The sequence below is a fragment of the Chanos chanos genome, chromosome 13 (genome assembly GCF_902362185.1).
Source record: "Chanos chanos chromosome 13, fChaCha1.1, whole genome shotgun sequence".
Lineage (NCBI taxonomy): Eukaryota > Metazoa > Chordata > Actinopteri > Gonorynchiformes > Chanidae > Chanos > Chanos chanos.
In genome coordinates, this window is record NC_044507.1 from 13,196,215 (window position 1) to 13,221,030 (window position 24,816).

Here is a 24,816-nt window from a genome sequence, read left to right on the forward strand (position 1 = left end):
AACAACCAAGAACAAGAAATATTTCAACAAACAGTGATGATATTTGGTGCACGCTAAATCATTATGTAATGTCCTCCAGTATGGTGTTTTTGTATTTGTTTCTCCATCAGTGAAATTCATTTTCCATGTCTGATTTTGTTTTCTTGAAGTAGAGCAATCATTTCTACAAATACATTTTAAACTGTTTATTTTACATAGCCCATTAAAATGTTTGTGTTATACCCTACAAGTTAGGTTAAGCGAGTGGGCCAGATTAGGGCCGCCATACTCAGATGTATATGAGAGGAGATTGGTCAACAGATGTTAACTGTATTGGAGTATGGTCTGAACTAACCAGTCAAATATATGAATATGAGGCCTCTACTGCGCACAATATTGTGTGTTAATGATATTCTTAATTTTTCATAAGGAACTGATATCCATTTCTATATCTCGAGTGAGGTTCTGGTCTTTGATAAAGTATGGCCCGTGTTTTTGCTTTCAAATGTTGCAAAAGAATCTTGTGTGAGGGATCTACTTCAGTAGTTTATTACTTTCACTGAACTGCCAGTGTTGACTCACCTGCTATTTCTGTACAAACCGTTTGTTGTTTTCTGCAGTGTGTGAAAGAAATCCCCTAGGTGAGTTGAATTGTCCATTACTATAGAACTGATGTTCCATTACAAAGGATACTCTATAGTAAACAGAGCTCATGCACATTTGCGGAAATTCTTTGTGTATAATTCCCTAAAGGAACAAATCAAAGGAGCTGTTTTCTGTGCACTGAACATGTAAGGGCAATTTCTCAGCCAAACTGAGCATACAAATATTGCAAGTGATTTGGCTGGCAGATAGCCATGTCCTGTTGGCCTTTGTTTGCATCTTTCCGTTTTTGCTTATGGTTTACATGCAGTGAACTGTGTCACTGCAACACACCCTGGCCATGTTTCCGTACGGCCTTACTGCTGGGGCCAAACAGGAAAGCTCTGCTTTAAAAACCAGACTCCAGGTTAGGCCACTGTACCGACCAGACACGCTTTCAGGCTTGTCTAGAGACTTCAGCAGGTCCTCTCCACAGACGGCTTAAATTTTTTTTTTTTTAAGCTGGATGAGCACGTTGCTTTCTACATTTTAAATATTTAGAATTTAAGTAGGCTGTTCTCTGTTGGAGAGAATACAACTTTCCTGGCCTACTGCTTGGAGGCAGCCCCCTCAAATGGAAGTAATGTCTCTCTTTGCCCATTTCACTTTTGCTCTATTTGCTGGCTGTGATGCTCTGGTTATATGTTGGGGTTTCACTCACCAGTGAAATAGCTTTGATTGCAACTGACATGGCCTATGACTGTGTCCAACATTTGTGACCATTGCATTTGCTAATAAGTGCAAGGAAAAAAAGTAGACAGGCTACGCTTCTAGCATTGATTTTATTTTCTACGCCAGTGTGTAAGCTCCATGTTCCTCTGTGATGTAACCAAGAAATGGCACTGGTCTACTGTGTATTGATCTGGACTGATTTATATGTAAGAGCAGACACTGTGAGGGCATTGAGACCACCTGATGGTCTTAACACAGTCAAAAAACACCCACTTGCCCACAAACACACACGCGCGCGCTCACACACACACACACACACACACACACACACACACACACACACACACACACACACACTGTGTTTCAGCCTTCGGCCGAGGCAGGTGCTGCTCTGACAAGCGGGTCCTCTGTGAGACCTGTGAAATGTGGAGAGAGGCCAACACAGACCAGATCCACCAGCTGTGTGGAACATGACAAAAGAGAGAGGAGGAGAGGACTGGAGTCCTGTAGGGAAATGTGCTGATAGAGGCTCAGTGTTGCAGAAATGAGTGTGATGACAGAGGAGGATAGAGAGAAGCGGGCTTTCAGCACAGATTGCTCTATTTCCAGTTTATTTTAACGTCACGTTAAACAAATGGTTTTGCTGCCTGGTGAAGAAAGAATGGCCATGTCCTCCGTGACTTAACAGAACAACTGGCTGTTTTAGTCTTCTGAAAGCCCTCCGAGGAAAACTTGACTGAATGGACGTGAATTAATAAGTTATATCACGAGTGTTTTGAAAGCTAAATTCAGTTTTGTTAACATTTTTTTTTTCGACCATTCTGGTGACACTTCATTTAATCCATAGAAGTTACTGTGTTTCAGTGCTGATACTGGTTGTATAATATATTTGGTTCATATACTGTAAAACAAGTGGAAATGCATAGTCAGCCTGCGTTGCTGAGCACGGCTTGTGTCTGAACCTTTCCTGAGAATTATCTGAACAGTTTACTCATGTCACATTTCACAATGTCACAATTATTCTTTTCAGGGGAGTCAATTGCTGAGGGCTATGTCTCTTTGAGTCTCCCTCTGGCTGTATCTCTGAGCGCGTTGATAGCCATTGTTGTTCTGCTGCTAAACTGTGTGACCTGCTGCAAGGAGCGAGAGATCAATTTTAAGGTAAGTAATGTCACGTCATCATCTTTTTTTTTGTCTCTCTCTTACACTGTTGCTCTTGGAAAATTAATCATCGATAAATTGAGTTGTGTACCGTTTTTTGTCTCTGAAAAAAAATTTCAGTTTAACAGAATTAATGCACAGTCTTTCATTTTACCTTCTGAAGTCCTTCATTAGTAAATAGTTGGAAATATTGTCTCTGGTACACTTGTGCCAAAATCAGCAAAGTCTATTGGTCTGGACTCTAATGTCCTCCACGTTTTCTCCTCAGGAGTTTGAGGACAACTTTGAGGATGAGATCGATTTCACGCCGCCAGCCGAGGACACGCCCTCCATGCAGTCTCCTGCTGAGGTGTACACGTTGGCCGTGCCTCCCGTGGCTCTACCTGGCCCTCCGCACCTCCAGCTGCCTCATATGGCCGGTCAGAATCTCCTCTCTCTCTCTCTCTCTCTCTCTCTCTCTCTCTCTCTCTCTCTCTCTCTCTCTCTCTCTCTCTCTCAGACTCTTTATCTCTCTCTCTCTCTCTCTCTCTCTCTCTCTCGCTCTCTTTATCTCTCTCTCTCTCTCTCTCTCTCGCTCTCTTTATCTCTCTCTCTCTCTCTCTCTCTCTCTCTCTCTCTCTCGCTCTCTTTATCTCTCTCTCTCTCTCTCTCTCTCTCTCTCTCTCTCAGCCTCTGTACAGCACGACAGCACTGTCCTTCTGAAGCACATACTCTTGTCCCGGGCCTGCTTGGCCTCTGTGTTGTTTAATAACTTCTCGGCTTGGCTTGTTCAGCGGTCACACTCGATGCAGTCGTGATCTGCGTTCTTTAACTAGCAAACAAACCACGTTATGGAGATGAACATGGTTTCATTTTGTGAAAGTGTTTCAGCTGCGTGCATTTCGTTTTGAGTCTTAATGTCCATTGCAGAGTGAAGAGAGACAGCCGCTCTAAGCTTTGTGAATGACAAATGGTGTTGTAGCAGCGTGTCAGATCCGAGTGTGCTCATTCATTTCTGTTGCTCATTCATTTCCACTCAATGGTTTAATATAGTAGTTTTGATGGCCTACTTTGTAATTCAAAAAACCCATGTCAAAATATGAGTGATGGGGGCACACATCTGCTGGACTGAATGAACAGCATTTTTGACACTTAGCATCTGAAATGCTTCCAAGTTGTTTTTGGTCCAGAGTTGAATCCATCTGCCCTGTGAAGGGAGCAGTTGACTTTCTCACTTAGTTCTGTTTTATAGTACTGGTGTCACATTACACTAACTGATGTCATTTTTAGGGCTCACTCTAAAGAGACAGTCCATATCCGACCTGTTGTGTCAGTTGCAAGCAAGCCAGTTGTAAGCATATCTTATCTAGACAGTGCTTTAGAAGCCTGTACCAAACATACTGCACGCTGCCACTCAAAATCTCATCAGCAGCTGCCGTTTCTTGTTGACCAGCTTAACTTAAAATGAAAAATTAGACCTCATACTTTCACCTCTTGTGCCTTTGATATGCATGGCTGTGAGGGCTGTGATATGCTGTAGGTTTAGGCTCACATGATTTAGGTGGCAGTATTTTTGCTGTAGACTGAACTGTGTGGATCAGTAAACATTACGTAGGATGTGAAAGTGGTACTCAGAGAGAGAGGTCTTTGTAGTTTTTTGATGAAATCACAGAGTGTTATGACGTGGGTGAACAGTATACAGTGTCTACAACACATACTTTTCATCTCTGTACATGAGACGTGAGGAGATTTACTGCTTTGAACCTTTCACGTATTTATCCAAGGGATATAGTGAAACATTCCTTAAGATGAAGCAAAGTTCAGTTTTACATAACAAGCATAGGAATCATGTTTATGGGAGAGGGCTTCCCCCCCCCCCTCCTCCAACCTTATGACCGGGTGTAAAATAAAAGAGGATGTAGTTCTATCTCATTCCTTTTATCAAGAGTTGTTTACTCATAAATGAGGGAAACAGAAAATATATTCTGTTTTCTTGTATTCTTGCTGCTTTATTTCAAATGTAAACAATAATAGTTGTTCACTGCAGATGAAAAACACACAGAGTATAGCATTTTGTTTGGCTGTCAAGTCTATAAGAGTATTAGAGTAACGTGAAAGGTCATTATTATAAATAGTAATTAGAGGCAGTTAAGTTGTAAATGCACAAACTTGGCAGGCTAGAAAAGGGTCTGACAATGGGAAAGGTGCCAGTGGCTAGAGGGTTTACTCTACTTGTGTGCTCCTGTGTAAGTCCCCTCCTGGCTCTCTGACAGCAGCTCTTTGTTTTGTCTTTGGCTCCACAGACAGCTCCGCAGGCTCACATGTGCCCCGTCACACTCTCAGCTACATTCAGGAGATTGGAAATGGCTGGTTTGGCAAGGTGAGCGTTTCCTGTTATTTTTGGTTTACACTCGATCTGGACGTGCGGTTTGTTTATGAGGCCATTGCCAAACACAACCTTTTTTCCCCACAGTCTCACCACGGAAAAGCAATCTTAGGATTGCGGAAATAGGCCAACACCAAACAAACAAGTCCCCAACAAATAAGTGCACAAATTGGTCAAATTTATCTCGCTGCTCTCGCTCTTTTATTGTCACTTTGTTTCTAGGCCATGATTTTGCTGTTAAATTTAACATGTTTGTTCCGTCAGAGGTGAAAAGACAAAAATAGTACCTCCCGCTGCCCCAAAGCAGGCTGCAGTTGGTGTTTAGTCTTCAGTGTTAATGAGAAGATTCTGCTCCATCTCTGAACCACCACTCTTTGTCTGCCAGTCCTCCAGGGAGAGGCAAGTGTGTGAGCGTGATCTTATGCACGTGTTATCCCTCTGTAGCCGGTGTGTTTACAGAAAGCTTGGCCGATGGGAGCGCTGCTTCCTGAAGCTGCTTCCTGTGGACTTCTATCCACGCACTTGCACAAAACCGGCGAGCGATGAGAACATCCTCTGCTCTCCTTCGACACCTGCTCCGCGGCTCCTGACCGTCCTGCCCTTGTTTTCAGGAAGCGGAGTCTTTCCTGCGCAATGCAGTTCTCTCTCCGGGCTGGGAGGCTGAATTGTGGGGTCTTCCAGCATGCAGTATAAAAAGCTGTTGTGTTACTGACTCTCTCCTGTTCTTTTCTCCCTCATTTTCAGGTTCTGCTCAGTGAGATCTACTCAGAGCCTGGAGCTGCCAGAGTGGTGGTTAAAGAACTTAAAGCTAGTGCTAGCTCTAAGGAGCAGAATGAGTTCCTACAGCAGGGAGACCCATACAGGTGAGTGGCCCGGGGAACACTCTTCACAGGATGGGTCTTATACGTACACGCGTTAGTTCACTGAATTATGAATGGCTGAATCAAGAAGTATCTCATATAGTTTTGTTTTTATTCTTTGACATGATGAAAATTGTCACAGGCTTGTTCTGATGGGACTCTTTTTGTGAGCTCTATAGCAAAGCAGTAATTCCTGGGTATGATGTTTGCTTCTGTAGGTATGATGGTTGCTGTTGTACAGAATTACTTTGTCTGTGCACTAGGGGCTGCCCCCTAAGAGTAGGAAACGAAAATATTTTCAGTTTAGTTTTTTAACAAAAGACTTTTTTTATTTATCATTTGTTATTGTGTTGGTGTTTCAAGTTCATAAGTTGTGTGATGTTATGTTGTGTTGAAATAAATAAAGAAAATGTTCGGGCTCCTTGCTACGATGGAGTGTTAGGGCCACACTGAGGAAAAAAAATGCTGAGGTTTCGAGAATAAAGTCGTAAGACTACGAGAATAAAGTCGTAGTTTTACAGGAAAAAAGTCATAATATTACAAGAACTTTATGCTTGTAATATTATGACTTTTTTTCCTGAAATATTATGACTTTATTCTCATTAAATTACGACTTTATTCCCATAATATTATTACTTTTTTTCTCAATTACAGCTTTATTCTCGCAATATTACGACCTTGTTTTCAAGATCTCAGAATTTTTTTTCCCCTCAGTGTGGCGTACCTTGTTGGTTGCTCCGACACATTTAGAATCATTACCACTTTTGCCGTTAACAGGCAGCTGGCATTATGTGTGTGCTTGTATATTTTAAAGGCTCTTTATTACGGTTTTGTAGGCTTATCTCTCTGTAATGTAGCACGGTGTTGTAACATTCTCTCTCAGCCCTGGAACTCAAAACGTTTTCTAACGCCCCAAATATATATATTTAAATAATTAAATTAATATCATAAATGTGCAACGACTAGTCGACTAATGGCTTGAACTAACGACTACTAGTTGACTAGGAAAATCTTTGGTCAGGGGCAGCCCTACTGTGCTCCAGTGCATATTGACAGATGATGAAGATCTTCTGTCAGTAAATTCGGTTTATGTCAGCGTAAGACTGCATGATTCATCGTATTTTTATCATCTCGGTATGAATTTCCACAAAAGCCACATCGAAGAATTCCGTGATATCAAAATGGTTCAGATTCATACAGCTGGAAAGTTGCTTGAGGCGTAGACCAGAGGAATAACCCTACTCTAGCATTACCCACGCACAGGTCAACCGTGCATAGACTTGTGTGCACAATGATGTAATTAGATGGCATGAGCAGAGATTTGCAAAGAGAATCACAAGCCACGTATAACAGTCAAGCAGCAAACCACCGCAATGAGTAGTCCCGAGGAACCAACTGCTGCCGATGAAGTAAGCGGAGGAGCAGCAGAGAATGCGGGACTAAAAAGGGAAAATCCATCAGTCAACTGGCAACGCTGTGGAGTTTGCATGTTCTCCCGTGTTTGAGTGGGTTTCCTCCGGGTGCTCCGGTTTCCTCCCACCACAAAGACATGCATGCGAGGATTAGTTCTCCTGTCCGTGATCTTGACCAAGGCACTGGCAAAAAGTCCTGGAGTTGGTCCCCCAGGCGCTGGCTGCCCAGTACTCCTAGCTCATAGTGTGTGTGTGTGTGTGTGTGCTCATTGCTCAGTGTGTGTGCTCACTGATGTTAGGATGGGTTAAATGCAGAGGCTGCATTTCACTGCTCACTGCACAGTGTGAGTGTGACAAATAAAGTACTACTTCTTCTTCTTCAATACCCAAAAAAAGAGATGGTTATGAAAGAGAGAACTGTTGGTGAATGTAGGTTTTTTGCAGTAGCGGTTACTGAAAAGGGGAACGCAACAAACCCGTGTCATCATTTAGCATACAACCAAAGATGATCTATTCATTTTCAGGGTCTGTTCTTACAGCATGTGCAGAGACAAGAACATGATACACTTTTAATCTTTGTTTTATCACATCTCACGTTGCATATTTTCTCCATATTGTGCAGCCTTATGTCAGAATGCTTTTAGTGTATTGGCATCAGCTGCATTTTTCCAATGACATTACTCTATCGCTCACTCTCCCAAATATAGGTCTGTTAATATGAGCCGTATCTTCAGGTATAGATTCCACGTAATGTTGTGTATGAGCATTTTTGTCAGACTGTAGTTTTTAACGGTAATTTCTTTTTGTTATTGTAGGGTTCTTCAGCACCCAAATATCCTTCACTGTTTGGGTCAGTGTGTGGAGGCCATTCCATTCCTACTGGTCTTTGAATATTGTGAGCTGGTAAGTGAGTGCTGGCACCTGGATAACACCATATAGAAACTGACTTGTCTTCATTACTCTGCTGCTTGACTGGATTCTAAGTCAGCATGTTAAATAATTGTTTAAATGTATTCAAATGGTTTTACCACCAGTAATTTAAGTCTCTCTGCACTAGACTCCACACAGGAGTTGTTTTTTTTAGAGATGAGCAATGCTGGTGAGATTTAAGGATACTCCAAGTAAATAGAGATCTCTGTAGCGTATGGTTTATTCTCTGTTTTTCTTGATCTATTTTGGACTTGATTCCTGTGCCTGCCAAGCATCTGAGCTACATAGCAGCCTCCAGCAGGGAGCTCTCAAATTCCCTCACAGCCCAATAAAGCAAGAGGCTCCTTTTAACCACAGTGTCACTATGGCATCCTGCTGTGTTTGTACATTTTATCCTGTACTAGGAAGATAATGTAAAGTGCAGCCCTTAATGTGTGTGCATGTTGCAAGTCTGCTCTGAAATATATCACTTCCTTGTGAAATGATCATCTCTTTTTATACATCTTTGTGCCCTGTGATGATTTGAAACTCTCTCTCTCTCTCTCTCTCTCTCTCTCTCTCTCTCTCTCCCCCACTCTCTTCCCCTCCCCCTCTCTCCCTCCCCCTCTTATCCTCTGGGTGTTGGCTACTTCAGCCTGTTGTTTGGAGTTTTCATGCCCCATATAGTATAAACATTGTGTTTTCTATGTATTTACGCCCACTTTATAAACGTGTTTTGGCAAGACGTGTGTACGTGCATATGAGCGTTTTAATATTTGCATAAAGCCTGAGGTCACCTTAGGCTGACTGTAGCTGCCATAAACCATATCAGCTCCAAATGTTACTGACTGGTTGTAGCTCCTCTCATATCAGAGGACCTTTATAACAGCATACACCTGGTAGCGCCCGATATACTTGTATCGAGAAATATGTAATTAAAATATGAGTGTATTCTGTATGCTGTAAGTGGATGAGTCTAATTAGCAGCCTATTTTTAAGACTTGTGCTGTTTTCAGTGAATATCACATGAATATTCAGTGAATGTCTGGCTTTCTGTTTGAGCTTTTGATTCTGAGTAGAGTAACATAGACTAACATTTAGGATCTATGCCAGTCTGCTCACAATGCCATGTCGGTCAACCAAAGAGAGAGCTTCAAATATACCCAAGTTCATCTCTGGCTAACCTACTATTCAGTGAACCGTGTGTGTGTTCTGCTGAACAAACACACTGCTGGATAAAAAAACTCTATGCCTTATTCTGTTGCTTAGATATAGTCTAGAATTAAGCGGCAGAAATCCAAGAGCGCCACAACCAGCTCTACCAAATCTTGGCGCTAACGTTACAAATTAGGTAACGTAAGACAGATGGGACTGAGCCCAGATATTTCCCCGCTGTCTTTTTGGATTCGCCAGACTTGGTGATTTGTTCCTACTCAGGAGCACTCGGAGACTGCCAAGTGCATGTCGTCAGCAGGAGAGAGAACCATTATCAACGCTGTAGCCTACTCAGGTAGTGCCAGTCTCTCCTGTGCTCCTGCCAGGAGAATGGCTGGAGATACAGTCTGTCCAACCCAGGGGGACGATGAGCTCATTTTGTCCCTGCGTTGCGTAACGCTGTCTGGGGTATCAAAGGAACCAGTTTTCCCTGAGCTTGTCAACTGGTGTTGTGGGTCAAGTTGCGGCCTCACTCATCCATCAGTCAGCAGGTGTCTTTGTAAGGCTGGAAACAGAGATGAGTTTGGGTGCAGTTTTTATTAGTTGGTTTCCTACAACATATGATATGTTCAACAAGAGGTGATTGAGAAGGTGACTGCTCCTGTCAGGAGGTCTATTCAAGTTGGGAAATGAATCTTGTAGCAGAATTTAGCTTTGTTTCAAACACAAACTGTTAACTTTTTGTTAAAATTAAGCCCAAATGTTTAGCAGCTGAAACTGCTTCTTAAAATATATCTGTCAAAATCACACAATATATCGTTGGATGTGTTAGCTTGTAACAAGCACCTTATGTTCTCACTTCAGTTTAAAATTAAATCAATTTAAATTTAAAGCTATGTTCAAAACGACAAAAGAAAAGTAAACGTACAGTCTCTTCTAGTCTCCATTTTAAGGACTTTTAACTTTGTGAATGTGAAAAACCATTGTGATTCAGATTTAACTTTGACATGTTATTTGAGCTAATGTCTCAACACTAGTCACAGCCTGAGTTTCCGCTATATTTGGACCTAAAATCTGTACTGTGCTGTTTTTTTTTCTGCCAGTAACATGTAATCACACCCCAAAAACACTCATCTGAAACTCACTGCTGTGTGATGTCTATAAGGTATTTCTGTATACACACGTACATCTACAGTATGCTACAGCAGTGGATTGATTCTGGCAAACCTTGGGCTCTGGCCGAGTGACAGAAGATCGTGATGACAGAAATCTGCTGTCATACACGGGCAGCCAACAAGCATTTAGTATATTTACCTATTATTTTGTAATCCTTTTTTTTTTTTTTTACAATTAGCAAAATAAATGAATGAAAAAAAACCCCATTTTCAATAGGAAGGCGCTTTTACCAATACATTACCAGTGGGATTTTTCCTGTCAGCAGTCAGATGTTGTGACTTCATGTGAGTGCTGTAACATGGTAATATGACTTAAGCCATTTTTGTCAGTACTTCAGACTACACTCAAGGGGAAAGACTTAAAAGCTGACTGTGACTTGGACCCGTTTCTGGGCTCTTCACTGTTTACATTCATGTCACGTTTTCATCAAGTGTTCCAAAATAGCAAAGCTGCAATTTCAGCTCATTGAAACTATAAAATAGTGCTTAGATATTTCCTAGTTTCTTCACTCTTCATTCTAAAACATATTTCAATTAGGCATCACTCCCCAAAACGTATGGTTACATTTCCCACTATCTAGTGCTTTGATTGTTGTGGCGTGGGGCTCACGCTAGACAGGTCCATGATTGATGTCTGTTTCCCTTATGTGTCTCAGTAACCAATGGTAACCCTGACTCATTGCATTTTAGACAGAAATATAGCTGCAGTGCGCAATTGGAGCAGGCTAACAGAATGCCAGCTGCTGTCGGTGTGAGTGACAGTCTCTCCTGTACACGCTTGTTTTAAGGGGGGTATGAAGGAGCGTGTGCAGGCTACCTCGGAACGGGGGAATGGAGAGATTTGTAGACTCTTTGAGTGAGAGTCTCACACTTTCAGAGTAATCCTCTAGTGACTTTTAGTGCCTGTGATTTTCTACATTTTAAAGTCTCCACTGGCTGATGTGTTTAGTTGTGCCTCACTGTGTGTCCACTGTGTTTCTGACTTAGCACTCTAATATCCAATAAATTTTCTCCTCTAATTGGACTCAGAATTAAGGCTGGCTTGTGAAACAGGGAGCCTTTTTATCCCATTTGTCATCTTGTGATAATGAGTTTCATCATAAAACCTGGTAAAAGTCCGTGCTGGTTTCATCGCTTGGTCCTGTTGTCAAAGTTTAGTGAAATGAATATCTCTTTAACCTTAATCATCATTTAAATAGCATAATGAGAAAACCTGCTTCAGATCAAGTGAAAAGCATTTGTCAGTATATTACATAAAGAGCTTCTGATCTGTGACGCATCAGAACATTACTTTTTCCTCACTTCTAAGTATGATGACAGGGTTGTGCTAAGGGCTTGACACTTTAACAAGATTTCACTCAGTGAAAGTATTTACGTGTTCATTATACGGTCTTTCCAACTATTTTTATGTGTCTATCTTTCAGCCAGACCTGTTTGTCTGCTCTGGTTAAGCACATTGCCAGTTCCCCAGCGTGTGCTGGCTGTCTCTCTCATCTGCTCTGTCTAGCCCATAGTAACAGCTCTCCACTGCAAGCAGAATATTTTTGTCTTATGCCTTAATTTAGACCTCTATGATCTAATACAGCCGTGGAGGAAGTCTTAGCACTAAAAAAAATGAATGATTAGGGTTACGTTAATGGTATTCTATTATTCACCAGACAGGAGAAATTGAGAAACTGAGAAGCGCAGTGCACAAACATAGCGACGACTCAGCGTTGCATGGCAAGCCTGGCACTTTTAGCCAAACCAGCTCATATATTATGTTACAATGCTTGTGTTGGTGCAGCAAACCGTGTCTGTGCTGTAACATTCCAAGGGGAGTGTTTAACCCTCTCACCGGTGTGGTGTGAAGCAAGGGGCCTCAGCCCAGGCTAGAACCTGATCCTCTTAGCCCTGGCCCCCATAGACCTCTCCTTCTGTGGACGTGTTTCTAACACCTGAGTCTGGGAGTCAGGGTTTGCTGACAAAAGACAAGTGTAGTACCTTATTATTATTATTTTTGTCATTTTACTGTTTGTAATCCATTCTTTGTGGTTTTTGAATTGAGAGGACGTCAGTAATCTTCTCTTCTACGTGTTAGGAAGGGTGTGTGTTTTCTCATTTTTTTTGTCAGTCGGTGACAGAATCATGATAGTGAATTTTTAAAATAATCAGTTAATCATAATTGCATTGTCAGAAGAGATTTTCACCTTACTCTGACATGCAGAATGGACTCATAAGGCTGCACAACTCAGCTCATTTGGTTTGTTGCTACACTTAATTGTTTGTGGTTGGAATTGTTGGCTAAAGAAAATCTTTTTTTTTTTTCAGCCATTCTGTGTAGTGTATCCTTTTCTGTGAGTAGCTTGTTTGGGCTAATGAGGTTATTTAACTATGGCCTGGATCAACCACCATCAGGGCCTACTTTCACATAGTCTGCTCTTCATCCCCAAACTGGGCTTCGGACCCTGGGCCCAGAAACTTGACCCAGTACAGCAGTTCTAAGGCACTTAGCCAGTCTGACCATTGCTCTTTTATTTTTAAATTGCTGTGACACAGCATATAGGCTTGTCTATTAAACAGCCTTTCCCTTTTTTGGTCCAGTCACCAACGACTGTAAACTTACCTCTGTGGAGAGCGTCTGCTGACCCCTTGTGGTTATACCAGTGCAAGACACTTCCACATGTACAGTAACATTACAAAAACCCTCAGCAGATACATGCACAACATAGAACTGTTCAAAGAATATATTACCGCTCCGTGTTTTGTCTCGTTTTACAATTGATTACATGTCTGGGGGACTTTACTGTGAAAAATAACTTTTGCTTAGGTTTTGCTCGTGTCTTACATATTTTTTTGTTGTCACAGGGGGACCTGAAAAGTTATGTGGCCCAGCAGGACTGGCTATACAGGAACACTGAGCTGCTGCAGCTCCAGAAGATGGCATGTGAAATTGCTGCAGGGGTTACCCATCTCCACAAACACAACTTCCTACATAGGTAACTCCTCTAGACCTTCCTGCATGCTAGCTAGCTATTCTCTGAATAAAATGCGTAGATTGTCCATGTAATTTTTTCTTGTTACACTGAAAAAAGTTTAATGGCCTTAGTTAGTTTAGTTAGTTTATATTTTAAACGTTAATGAATTATTTTCTTTGTCATAATGTAAGCAGAATTTAAGTGAATGTAATTGTCTATCCCTTCTTCCTTTTTTAAACTCCATTCACACACTACATTGCGTAGTCTACCTTTACGTATAACACACTGGCAGAAAATGTATTAAAATTGCCAGGTGTCATTGTTAGAACCTGGTTCTCATGACATTTTGGACTTAATTTGCGTCTTTACATGTTTGACTCGTTAATGATCATTTTGCTGATTTTTCACCGTAAAAGGCAACCTCTGTTTTGATTTTCAATTTTACCCCATGAGTGCTGTCTGTCTGGGCAAGCAAGACCAGGGTCTAGAGTAACATGCAGCGCTCAGCTTGTCTGCTCTGTTTTGCATGCTCAGAATATGCCAATAGGCATCCAATTACACAGCTCTCACGGATTGCTTGGTGTCGACTGTCCTCAGTTGGAGGGATGTGATGATTCTGCACTCTGAGTGTAAAAGGATACCCATATATTGGGGGATTTTAAAGAATATTAGGACTTAAAAGAGGTGCGCGGAGATTCCACTCAGTGTCGTTACGGGAGTAATGAAAGCATTCCGGCTTAAGCTTTTTGGTCACAAAGTTGATTTACTATGAGAACCTTGGTGTCACACTCCCTCCCACATGGGCCTCACATGGGCTGCTGCCCTGCGTGCTGCTTGGACCCCTGGGATTACTGCTGGCTGATTGGGAGTGAGGCCAAAACATACGATCTCATTTGCTTAGTGCAAAGGGCTGAAGATAAAAGACAGGCAGTGGGGGCAGTCACAGAAAAGCCCAGGCATCTTTGGTCACACAGGATAACATTTAGGGAAATGGAGGAGAAAGGTCTAGTGTCTACATGACAGTTGTTTGAAAGTAATGGTATACTGATACAGAGGAAAACGTAGGCAAATCATTCCTTCCCCAAGGGAAACTTACATAAATTATGGATAATTATATCATTCCATGTTATGATCTGTCTTGAAAGCTTTTTAGTTCTTGCAGCTGCTGTCCACACTATTAACTTGTGAAAATGTCTGCAGAATTGTGTTTTTAGGTTTAATCCCAAGAGATATTTGTGATTAAGTGAATTGGACTTGAATCTATGGGCAAATGAACCATTGTGTCTGCATGAGGACTTCATTGACACTAAATGCACTAATTTTGCTTGTGCACCATGCCACCTGAATTTGCCTTGTAGGGAAAAAAGCCTGACTTTGGTTGACGAGGACCAACTATATGTCCATCACTTGCTAGGGGCAGGGTACAGTCTAAAATATCTGTCCATTTATCTTGCAGCAGTTTCAGTAGGTTTGACAGTAGCTCTGGGGTGTGTGAGCAAAGACCACTAGTGTCAGCGATGTCCTAGGCAGGCACGGTAAAAGAGACACCCTTCTGGAACTTGGGCTCAAGTATGTAGCCGGGCCAAAAGGAAACCAGAGCTAAGCCTTCCATCAGACTTCTGTCTGTATGGGCAACCATATGTTCTCCCCACTCTCCACCCCTGTGACGAGTGTTCCTCCCTTGGAACAATATCCTGATGCTGTGTGAGTGATTCGGGAAAAGCTCCAGCATCAGTGATTTTGTTGCTAGGGGGAGAACGGAAGCAGCTGAAGATTGCCCTGTAGTTGCTCCTTAGGTGACCTCTTGAACATGTAGCTGTGACTTTAAGTAGTTTTTTTTGGCAGTTTTTGAATGACATGGTTTGTGGTCTAACTTTTAACGAGGGATCAGTTGTGGCATTAGTCGTGGTAATGCATTTGATGCAACTGATAGCAGTCAGTCTAGAAAGAAGGGTTCTTTGAAGGGTTCACCTATCACATGGGTAAAACAGGAACACAGAGGTTCTTGAACCTTTTCAGATGGCAAACAGTTCTGTCAATGTACATTAATACATCCATACCTCTTTGGCCTTTAGCTATGCTAAAACACTATGAAAGCTGTGGACCGCAAAACCAGTTGGGTTCTGATAATGATGCCTAATGTCTGGGCGGATTTTCACTGATTTTCTGATAATAAAGTAACAAAAAAATCACATTATTTGACAAAAACAAAATATGCACTTTTAATGGCCAACAGGTGCACTTCATAATACTTTTCTAATTATTTCGCAGTTATTTGAAAAATAGGTTCAGTGAGAAGGAGAGATGTTAATGCATGTTTGATTGAAAAATTCAACTTTTATAAGCAAATTATTTTAAACACAAAATATGTTCCCATTGTTGTTGTTATTTGCATTATATCTGCTATTTTTCATTTGGTCTGATTCAGACCTGTTCATTTGACAGAACTGTATTTCATTCTGAACGGATGAGTTTTGCATGATCTAGTTTCAAATCCCAAAAAATTGAATTTGCAAATAAAATTATACTGTTGAAATGACTCACTCTTGTGGTAACAATACTTTCCACTGAAGTATTTAAGCCTTTGGAGTCAGGACTCCATAGTTTTAGAATTACTGGAATCAATGCAGTCAGAATTTCACATGATAAAAGTGGGTTGGAGATGGGTCATCATTTTACAAAAGTTAAATTCTGTCTTGGAGTACAGAATTCCACTAATTAAATAATTGAGCTTTTACTCCTTTTGTCAAAAATGAACTGAATGGTACTGAAGTAATCACCACATGAGTGGAATGACAGCGAGTTTCTCTGTTTGATAAATGATGTTTATTATAGGGACAAAGGGATGATTTTGAAAGAGTGTCATGCCAGACACTCTGTTTGGTACTGTTGACCAAATAGCGAGGGAAAATGATGCGGCTGTCCTGTCGATTGATTGGTTAGGCCTAATAGTGGGTTTTAGAAAATAAAGGAAATATTGAATACCTGTAACTCTTCTCTCTTCAAAGCAGTTACGCGTTTTTTTGTTTTTTTTTTGGTGGGAGGAGCACAGTTTATTGCCTAGGACAAGGTATTGTGCAGGTCACTTCCTCTGTCTGTCATTGTTGTTTTACCTGGCAACCACATTTTTGTTTCAGGCTTTGTGATTTTAATTTGAAATATTTTGTCATGTTTCCTCCCCCCTATTTTTTTTAAACAGTGACTTAGCACTGAGGAACTGCTATCTAACTTCAGACATGACCATCAAAGTGGGAGACTATGGAATTGGACCCTCTAGATTTAAAGTGAGTTCACATTTTTATCCTTTAAAACATCAAAGATTAAAAAAAGAATGTATTTAATAACTTTATAGGTGCTGTGTACCTACTGTAGTTGTCAACTGGTTATTTAATTTATGAGTTTTTCATGCACAGTTAACCTTCAGAGAGGCAATAGAATGTGTATACTTTTTTATTGAAGGTTATGTTCAGCTGCTGGCCTTTAACTCCTGGTTGAAGTCAGAGTTAACCAAAGTGAAATGCAATACAATACATGTCATGACTAGAGCAGTCACGCAACAGTGTTATGTTGTCAGTTGCATTCTTCAAGTTATATAGAGATCTTTAACTAGTTCACACGATCTCTTACTTGTTACCTAAGCATACAAATTCAGCAAAAATGGCTTTTATGTAAATTATATATACATTTTATTATTTTTTATGTGTTAGGTAAATGACTACCAATTTTTGTAGTCATTTAATTTAAATTTAAAATAAAGACTAATTCTGGACACATTTAGTTAAGTTTAATTTAGTTGGGACTTGTTTGAAATAATTTTTCTTTTGACCCAGGATGATTACATCACTACAGAGGAAGATAAGTGGGTTCCTCTGCGCTGGCTGGCCCCTGAACTGGTGGGTGAACTTCATGGTGGCGTGATCACAGCTGAGCAAACCAAACCCAGCAATGTGTGGTGCGTATGTCCCAGTGTTCATTACATCAGAACACAAATATTTGATTCAAGATCAAATTGTAGTTATGGTTAACATACGTGATGTGTCCAAACAACAGGATTTTGTCAAGTAATTACTCAAAACCAGCGGAAGCCGTGTCCTTTCTGTAGTAACATAGTGCTTAACACATGCAGATTTTTTGTAGTTCAGGGATTCCAAGGTGATAACTTCAGGGTTTTGTGACCATAGAATTAAGTCACTGAGAGATCTGTTTGAATGTCTTTCCCTTCACAACAGCTGTCAAAATGTCCTTTGAAAATACGCTCCCTTTGCTCTGCCCTCTGTCAGTGATTGTAAATCACTGTTTGGTAGCACTAAACTCTGACCGAAGGGGGCCCTCATTCTGACACCTCTCTCTTAGGCATCATTCTGAATTCCCAAATGCTCTCTTGGCTCCTGTCCAGACATCTCGGGGCCTTATATAAGGAAGTTCTTATTACAGGACTGCCCATCTCTGAAAAAGGCTGTACTATGTTATTGCAATGTACTTGCATAATAAGTATCTCATTTCATCTTGAGAATATTTGTCAGGAAATTATGTTTTAATCCTCATGTTATAGACTGAGCATTTTGAGAACAATATTGGTAAATTGTGAGGGGGGAGGGGGGATATAAGTGAAATGACATACGGCTGCAGTGTTGTTGTGTGAGGAGATTAGTGCTTGCAGCGAGTGTATAAAAATCTTTTTGTTTTCAGGGCACTGGGTGTGACTCTTTGGGAGCTTTTTGAGAAGGCAACCCAACCTTATTCACACCTGTCAGACAGAGAGGTACTCAACCATGTGATCAGAGATCAACAGATCAAACTCTTCAAACCCCAGCTGGATCTACCCTATTCTGAAAGATGGTGAGTGTTATCAGTACCTAGTTACATGTGAAGGCACTCAACTGGCTCTGGACCAGTTCTTAGCAGTTATTAAGTCTGATAGTTTGTGTTCTGTAAAATAGTTTTCTGACTATATTGTACGCAGGCCATGTCTGTTTGTGTCATTCTCTGGTGTCCATGTATTCTTCTGTGTAGGTATGAAGTTCTGCAGTTTTGCTGGCTGCCCCCTGACAAGAGGGCCACAGCAGAGGAGGTACACCGCCTGCTGACCTATCTCAGAATGCAGGGTCAGAAAGAGATGGAAGATGACTTTGAGCAGCGCTGGAACTCCCTCAAGCCAAATCCCACTGCCCGGCAAGCCACAGTCAGCCACTCGTCTTTCCCAATCCTAGAACAGTTTGACGATGGACGGGAACCAGATGAGGTGCTAACGGTGACTGAGAGCAGTCGTGGTCTCAGCTTTGAGTATGTGTGGGAGGCAGCCAAACATGACCACTACGACAACCACAATCGCTCACCAATGGACACTACACTGAATTACCACAGCATGTTCTTCCCAGTGCCTCGGCAGGATACTGCTACTCGTTTTACTGAGTCGGTAGGTCAGCGGCAGGCTGACAGCGGTAACTTTTCGACTGGAGTCCCAGGCATCCTGCCAGTGTTTGACGCCCATAAGGCAGCCTCTGGGAATGAATACTACATTCAGCTTGAGGAACAGGAGGAGAGCGATTTGGGTGGGATGGAGAGCCAAGGTGCTGAGGGGAGCACCACATCAGAAAAGCAACAGTTTGTTGTCCTAGAGGATATCCGACTGGATGAATCCAGCACGGATGCAGATTTCTTCCATCGTAGCATAGATTCTAAAGACTCCTTCCTCCAGGACAGCCATGTGTGGTCATCTAGTGAGCATGAGAGTCCTTATCATACAAACATTTTCAGTGAGGGTGATTCAAAACTAGAGGACTCACATTCTTGGAGACAGAGTTTCATGGAGCTCCCTAAACTCAAAAGAGATGATTTTCAAAAAAGTGAATCATTAAATGGGGAAATTAAAAGCCCAGAAAGAAGTGAAAGTGGTTCTTTTTTAGGGGAACATCAAGAGGCCATTCATCTGGGAGAGGAGAGCCCAGATGTAATGAGGCTTCTTAACACTGAGAAACTGACTGACAATTTCATGTTCCTCAAAGAAAACAATCTAATGAAGGAGGACCCTGATTTTTTAGGGACTGAGTTCAGCAACATCCCAGAACAACAAAACTCAACACTGAATCCTTTTAGTGATGAAGTCTCAGAAATGGTTAATGTAACTGAGGGTACCCTAAACTCAGAGGAGGATCCTGTCCAACTAAAAGAGGATTTCTTGAACTTGGTGGATCCAATTTTGGATTTCTTATCACCAAAAGGAAATGAAACATTGGTGCCTTCAGACATATTCAGTACAGGAGAAACCTGTAGCAACCAGCTACCAGTTAGAAATGGTTCTTCCAATAAAGAATGCATTCAGTTACATTCTTCTGAAGCTGGGATTGATTCTATTCCTGAATCTACCTCTGAGAGCGCTGAGGGCCGTGTTGTTAGTTCAACTAATAGTCACCAGTCCTCTGTGCTCCTTGACAGTGCCACTACAAACATTTTGTGCACAGATGCCAAAACCCCTAGCCTTGAAGATAGCCTTGGATCCTCCAAGGATAACGAGCAGTACATGACAAATGTAGAAAATCAGAAAAGCCTTGAGACTTCACTGACACTTGAGAGTAAGGTTGTTTTTGACAATAGCTTAACTGAGAGCCCAACAATTAAGATCTCGGTGAGTGACATGCTTTCAGACTCGGAGAAAGATAGGACTCTTGATGAGATTCAACCACCCGATGACCCTGATCAGAAGGAGTCCCCAGTGGACAGCACTGTATCTCAGGACAGGTCATCTTTGTTGATCTCAGATCCATGTCCAGATCAAATCAGTCAGGACAGCCTCCTAGAGGACAGCCTTTCATCCACTCTGCCCACCATTGAAAATTCTGCAGAGACACCTGATTCTCTGGACTCTCTGGACATACATAGAGACGTGGACCAAGTAGAAACCCTGGACACCCCAGCCCTTCATAAGCTCCAGCCACCTTACAAAACAGCCGACAGTGGATATGAAACTGAGAACCTTGAGTCACCAGAGTGGAACTCTCAACCCAGCATCAAAGATGCATCTCCAGAGAACGATGAAACAAATGCTTCCAAGGTGCCAGATGCTGTTGTGCTGGTTCCTCCAGAAATTATTGTGTCAGAGGCGGATCCTCATGAAAATGTGGATGAAGATGATCATCAGCAAGGTCTTGCTGAGGATGTGCCTGCTGGTGGGAGCTACAGAGACTCTGCTTACTTCTCTGATAATGAAGAACCAGAGAAGAGATCTGAGGACATCAGTAATGGACATATTTCTGACACCTCGCCTTGGCCTAATGCAGATGGCAGTCGTGCTAATGGAGATGTTTTTGCACTCCCAGAGGTTCATAATGAGCTTACTGAGTCTGGTGCTCAGATGGAAACCTCTGGTATTTCTGAGGTAATACCTGATCTTGATAGAGGGACATCAGAAGGAAATGGTCTCCAGGAATTTGTCCTGACCACAGAGGAAAAACAGAGTAAAGATAAGCCACTGTCTACTGATGGCTCAAAGGATGAGAAATTAGAGGTTTCCTTTGACTTGTTATCTGGTGAATCTGAATCAAGTACTGTCCAGGAATCTCTAGAAACATCTGCTACCTCAGCAAAACCTTCAACAGATAGCAAGGTCCATGCAAAACTCACAAGAATGTATGCTGGAGAGGGCCCCAAGAGAAAAGAGCCTGACATGGAAGGTAGATATCTAGGCAAACTAGATGGGACTGTTGTGGAAGATGGACCAGAAGATGGCATGGATGCAGATGAGGAGGATGAGAATAGTGATGACTCTGATGAGGACATGCGCGCCTATCGGCTACACAGTGACAGCTCTGAAAGCGAAGATGACACTGTGCATCCAGTCCCTGTGATTGTGTCAGACAACAGTGATGCGTGTAACCTCAAAAGCCTGCTGAAACCCAAGTCCCTCCAGACAGCCAAAGCCTCCCCAACAGGGGGCAGTGATGGAGAAAACAGTAAAAGAGGAGTCTCCTTCTTTGATGACGTCACTGTATATCTCTTTGACCAGGTGCAGTATTCCTCTTGTGTTAATATCAGTAACAAATATATGTCTATACAGTGATGGCATAGGAGCTTACTATTGCTTACTGTTTTCCTTCATCAGGAAACACCTACAAAAGAACTTGGGGACCATAGTCTGGGTTCCAACAGCCAGGTGTCAGAGTTCAGCAGTCCAGTGCCCTCCTCCAGCTATCTTAATAGATTCACCAACTCTGAAAGCTCAACAGATGAAGAAGGTACCTCTCAAATGCTTGCATATTGCTACCCAGATATGGTAACTTCTCCTGCAGTTTAATTACCACCCTGAAAGGTCTGAGAAACACAAGGAAAACTGAAAACCTTTTCTCTGCCCCACAGGTGGTGCTTTTGAGTGGGACGATGACTTCCCTTCAGAACCCTCCTTCCTCTCCAAAGCAGGTAGTGACACTTCAGTGAACAGGACTCCACCCTCTTCAGCCTCACGCTACTTCTCCCCACCTCCTGCCAACCGTACCCATGAGCAGAGCTGGACAAGCACCTCCTCCTACTCCCGTTTCTCCATCTCCCCAGCTAGCATCGCCAGCTTCTCCCTCACGCACCTCACAGACTCTGACATTGATCAAGGAGGTATGTCAAAAACACACGAACATAAATTTATCCTAAATACACTGCTGTGAATTGTTAGCATAATGCTAGAATGTAGATTGTGCAGTAAACTCTTCCTAGGTGTAAAACGAATCCTCTGACCAATCACAATCTCATTATAGAATTGTGTTCTATGTTGGTTCAAAATACAGAGTCCAGAGGAAATGTAAGAACATCAGACAGATAGAGTATACCTGCATACATGAAAACACTGACTGAACTTATCCGGCTATTTTATGACTGACATATTTATGTTTGTCTTTTTCAAACCGCAGGAAGCAGTGAAGATGGAGAAAAGGATTAAGAGGTAGCTGGAGAGGTAATACATCCTCTCTTGGGTGATTTAATCAACCTGGAGACACATCTTTGTGAATGTAGGACAGACACTTGATTGCTTTTCTCAGGCAGCATTGCGATTTCAATGAAAAGGACTTTGTATCTATGTATGTATGAAGACTGAGCCTTTGGCTCAAACCACCCTCGAGCCCATTCTTTGTTCCCTTTCATGAACTTTTGAATGAACTTTTGACAAGACTGGCAGTGGTCAAGCCTCAGAGCAGTCACCATTTACTACATTTTGCATCATTTTATATTTTTTTTTTCCTTTTGTGCAATTCAGAGAGGATGGATCTCACGTCACGTTGGCTTTAAAACTGTCAGGCGCTTTCCATGTGTCTTGGCTCTTATTTCTGTGCTCTTGCTAAATGCACGCTCTTCTCTTGGGAATTTCTGCTCACACTGTATTGAATTCTGCTCTAAAATGACAACAGACATAAGCTCTTCTGCATTTGTCAGATTCAAAAAGAAGACTCTTCTCGTAAACATTTTCAGCCAATGGGCTCACACTCACTCGTGCAGTTTTTTGATATTGTTTGATAGTTGCCTTTTTTATTTAAACATCTGGCTTGAACTTGTCAAGCTTGTGAAATCTGGTGTGACACACGTCATTGTCTGAACTAACAATGAAATGAGAGCAGCTTTCATCTCAGCACGTCTCCTCTTGGTTTTCTTGAATTTGTTTTCCAGACGCGAGATGCTTTCTTGAAGTCTCGGTTTGGTCTTTTTACGTGTAACTGGAAACTGGAGTTTATTGGAATTTAGAAAGTAAACGGCTCTTTCTCTGTCAAACAGCTGTCAGATCTTTGACTATAGTATTTATGAAGGCAAACAGTGTCACATACTGAGAGGTGAATGGTTATGAGATCATCAACCTTGTAGTTCAGATCAAATCCATGTGTGTGTGTGTAAAATCAGTTTGTGGCATTAGTTCATGGCTTTTTATATTGTTAAAACACATCGTAGTATATGACACACTAAAAATAGGAAGTAAGTGATTTGCAAAGAGATAAATGCTTAGTTATTCCGAAATTACTGTTTTGCTGAACTTGCCTCCCTGGCAGAGGAGACACCTTAAGATTTTACACTTAAATCTTTCTGAAAATACCTTTTTAAGCCAGTGGCAGTGATGCAAACTGAGATTATCTTCCAAAGTTGATTGTTTGAGTCCAGGTTCTTTGAATTTTCTTGACCTATTTGAGTTTATTGTAAAACATAGGATGGTCTGGTATCTTTGTCAGAGTACAATACACATTGCTGTGGGCTTCATCAGGCATTCATTTTGTGCAATGAAATATTGAGGTTATAAATATAGGGAAGGATCTGTGTGATTGTGGTGATGTTTATGTGCATTGGTTTACAGTGCAGGGACTGTAAGAGAAAGTCACTTGGACCTAAAGGACAACTCCAGTGTTGGCTGTTGCAGTCAAAATGAGGAAATGTCAATAAGTCATTTGGAATCACCTTTGTCCTCTATTCCTTTTTTCTCCAAATATTAACACTTTAGAAGCATTTAAACATTTCAGGGCTTAGGATTTTCTGTCTCATTTCAGGAGGCATTTGACTCAGAGGTTTTTGTTATTTTAAACGTTTCTGAATGGCCAATTTATTTACAGCTTCAAATGTCGTTTGCATAGATACCCACTAGTATAGATACTTTGTATGAAGATCACATAAAATGTCATTTCCATAGATATGTAATGGTTGACATTATCTGTATGAAGATCAGTTTGTGTATATAAGTTGGGATTCAGTCAAAAAGAAGAAAAAATACAAGATCACCAAGATGAGCTATTTGATGTCTTAAAATATCCTCTCCTTGTCCAACCATAAAAAATTAGTTTATATTTTGATTTAGCTTTCTCATGGTTGTGTTGTGGAGATATTTTGAGAATTTATTTTTAATGGGATATCTTTTTGATCATCAGGTTCATAAAGGCCCTTTCTCAAGTGCTGTCAGATCTGTATTTTAGATTAGCAAAATGTGTCTAACCAGCACTATCTTTCAGTTGAAGTTTATATTTTATTTAAGGAAAATTCCTGTTTTATTCTACAGTATGTACTCATTTGCTTAATCTTGCACATCTGAGAAGTGTAACTTCATGTTGAACTCTACTGATGTATATAAATGTTTAATTTTGTCTGTAAATGGGGAATAATGTAAGTTCTAGGTATGAAATTTCATTTTGTAATTTAAAGCAAATCTAAAACACTACATATCACAGTTTAAAATATCACTGATAAAGAGAAAAAAGCTAAAGTAATGGTATAAACAGTTGAAAAAAATGCAGGTCATCCTGTCCTCATAACTTGTAAATTTTAAAAATTGTGGTATTTTTACTTCATATTGATGATCATGCTTAGTGTAATTGATTGAATTGTTTATAATTAATTACACTGTTTAATATGGAAATAAATGAAGATTTACTTCTACGTTTTCGTGTCTTTCATCACTGAACCTTATGGAACTCTCCTTGCATAGTTTGGGATAATTATTCGATATGTCTTCAGTCTCAACATCCACTTATTATCAGAAACAGACATATTAATGAAGGCCCCATGCACAATCAAAGA

At 41.2% G+C, this 24,816-nt stretch overlaps 1 protein-coding gene across 2 annotated transcripts in view; it reads left to right on the forward strand.

Moving 5' to 3' along the window:
* Window positions 1–24,645, forward strand: part of lmtk2 (lemur tyrosine kinase 2) — a 30,208-nt gene extending 5,563 nt beyond the window's left edge. Inside the window, exons 2-15 of one of the 2 annotated variants that reach the window (XM_030789864.1) lie at window positions 2,324–2,454; window positions 2,723–2,873; window positions 4,737–4,813; window positions 5,564–5,682; window positions 7,907–7,994; window positions 13,178–13,308; window positions 16,487–16,571; window positions 17,118–17,239; window positions 17,977–18,126; window positions 18,301–20,791; window positions 20,840–21,289; window positions 21,386–21,518; window positions 21,640–21,888; window positions 22,182–24,645. In XM_030789864.1, the coding sequence (XP_030645724.1) occupies window positions 2,324–2,454; window positions 2,723–2,873; window positions 4,737–4,813; window positions 5,564–5,682; window positions 7,907–7,994; window positions 13,178–13,308; window positions 16,487–16,571; window positions 17,118–17,239; window positions 17,977–18,126; window positions 18,301–20,791; window positions 20,840–21,289; window positions 21,386–21,518; window positions 21,640–21,888; window positions 22,182–22,210 (4,406 nt within the window). In that variant the 3' untranslated portion in view covers window positions 22,211–24,645. Of the gene's footprint in view, window positions 1–2,323; window positions 2,455–2,722; window positions 2,874–4,736; window positions 4,814–5,563; window positions 5,683–7,906; window positions 7,995–13,177; window positions 13,309–16,486; window positions 16,572–17,117; window positions 17,240–17,976; window positions 18,127–18,300; window positions 21,290–21,385; window positions 21,519–21,639; window positions 21,889–22,181 lie in introns of both variants that reach the window. The other variant, XM_030789863.1, reaches the window with a different exon arrangement.
* Window positions 24,646–24,816: the final 171 nt, after the last annotated feature.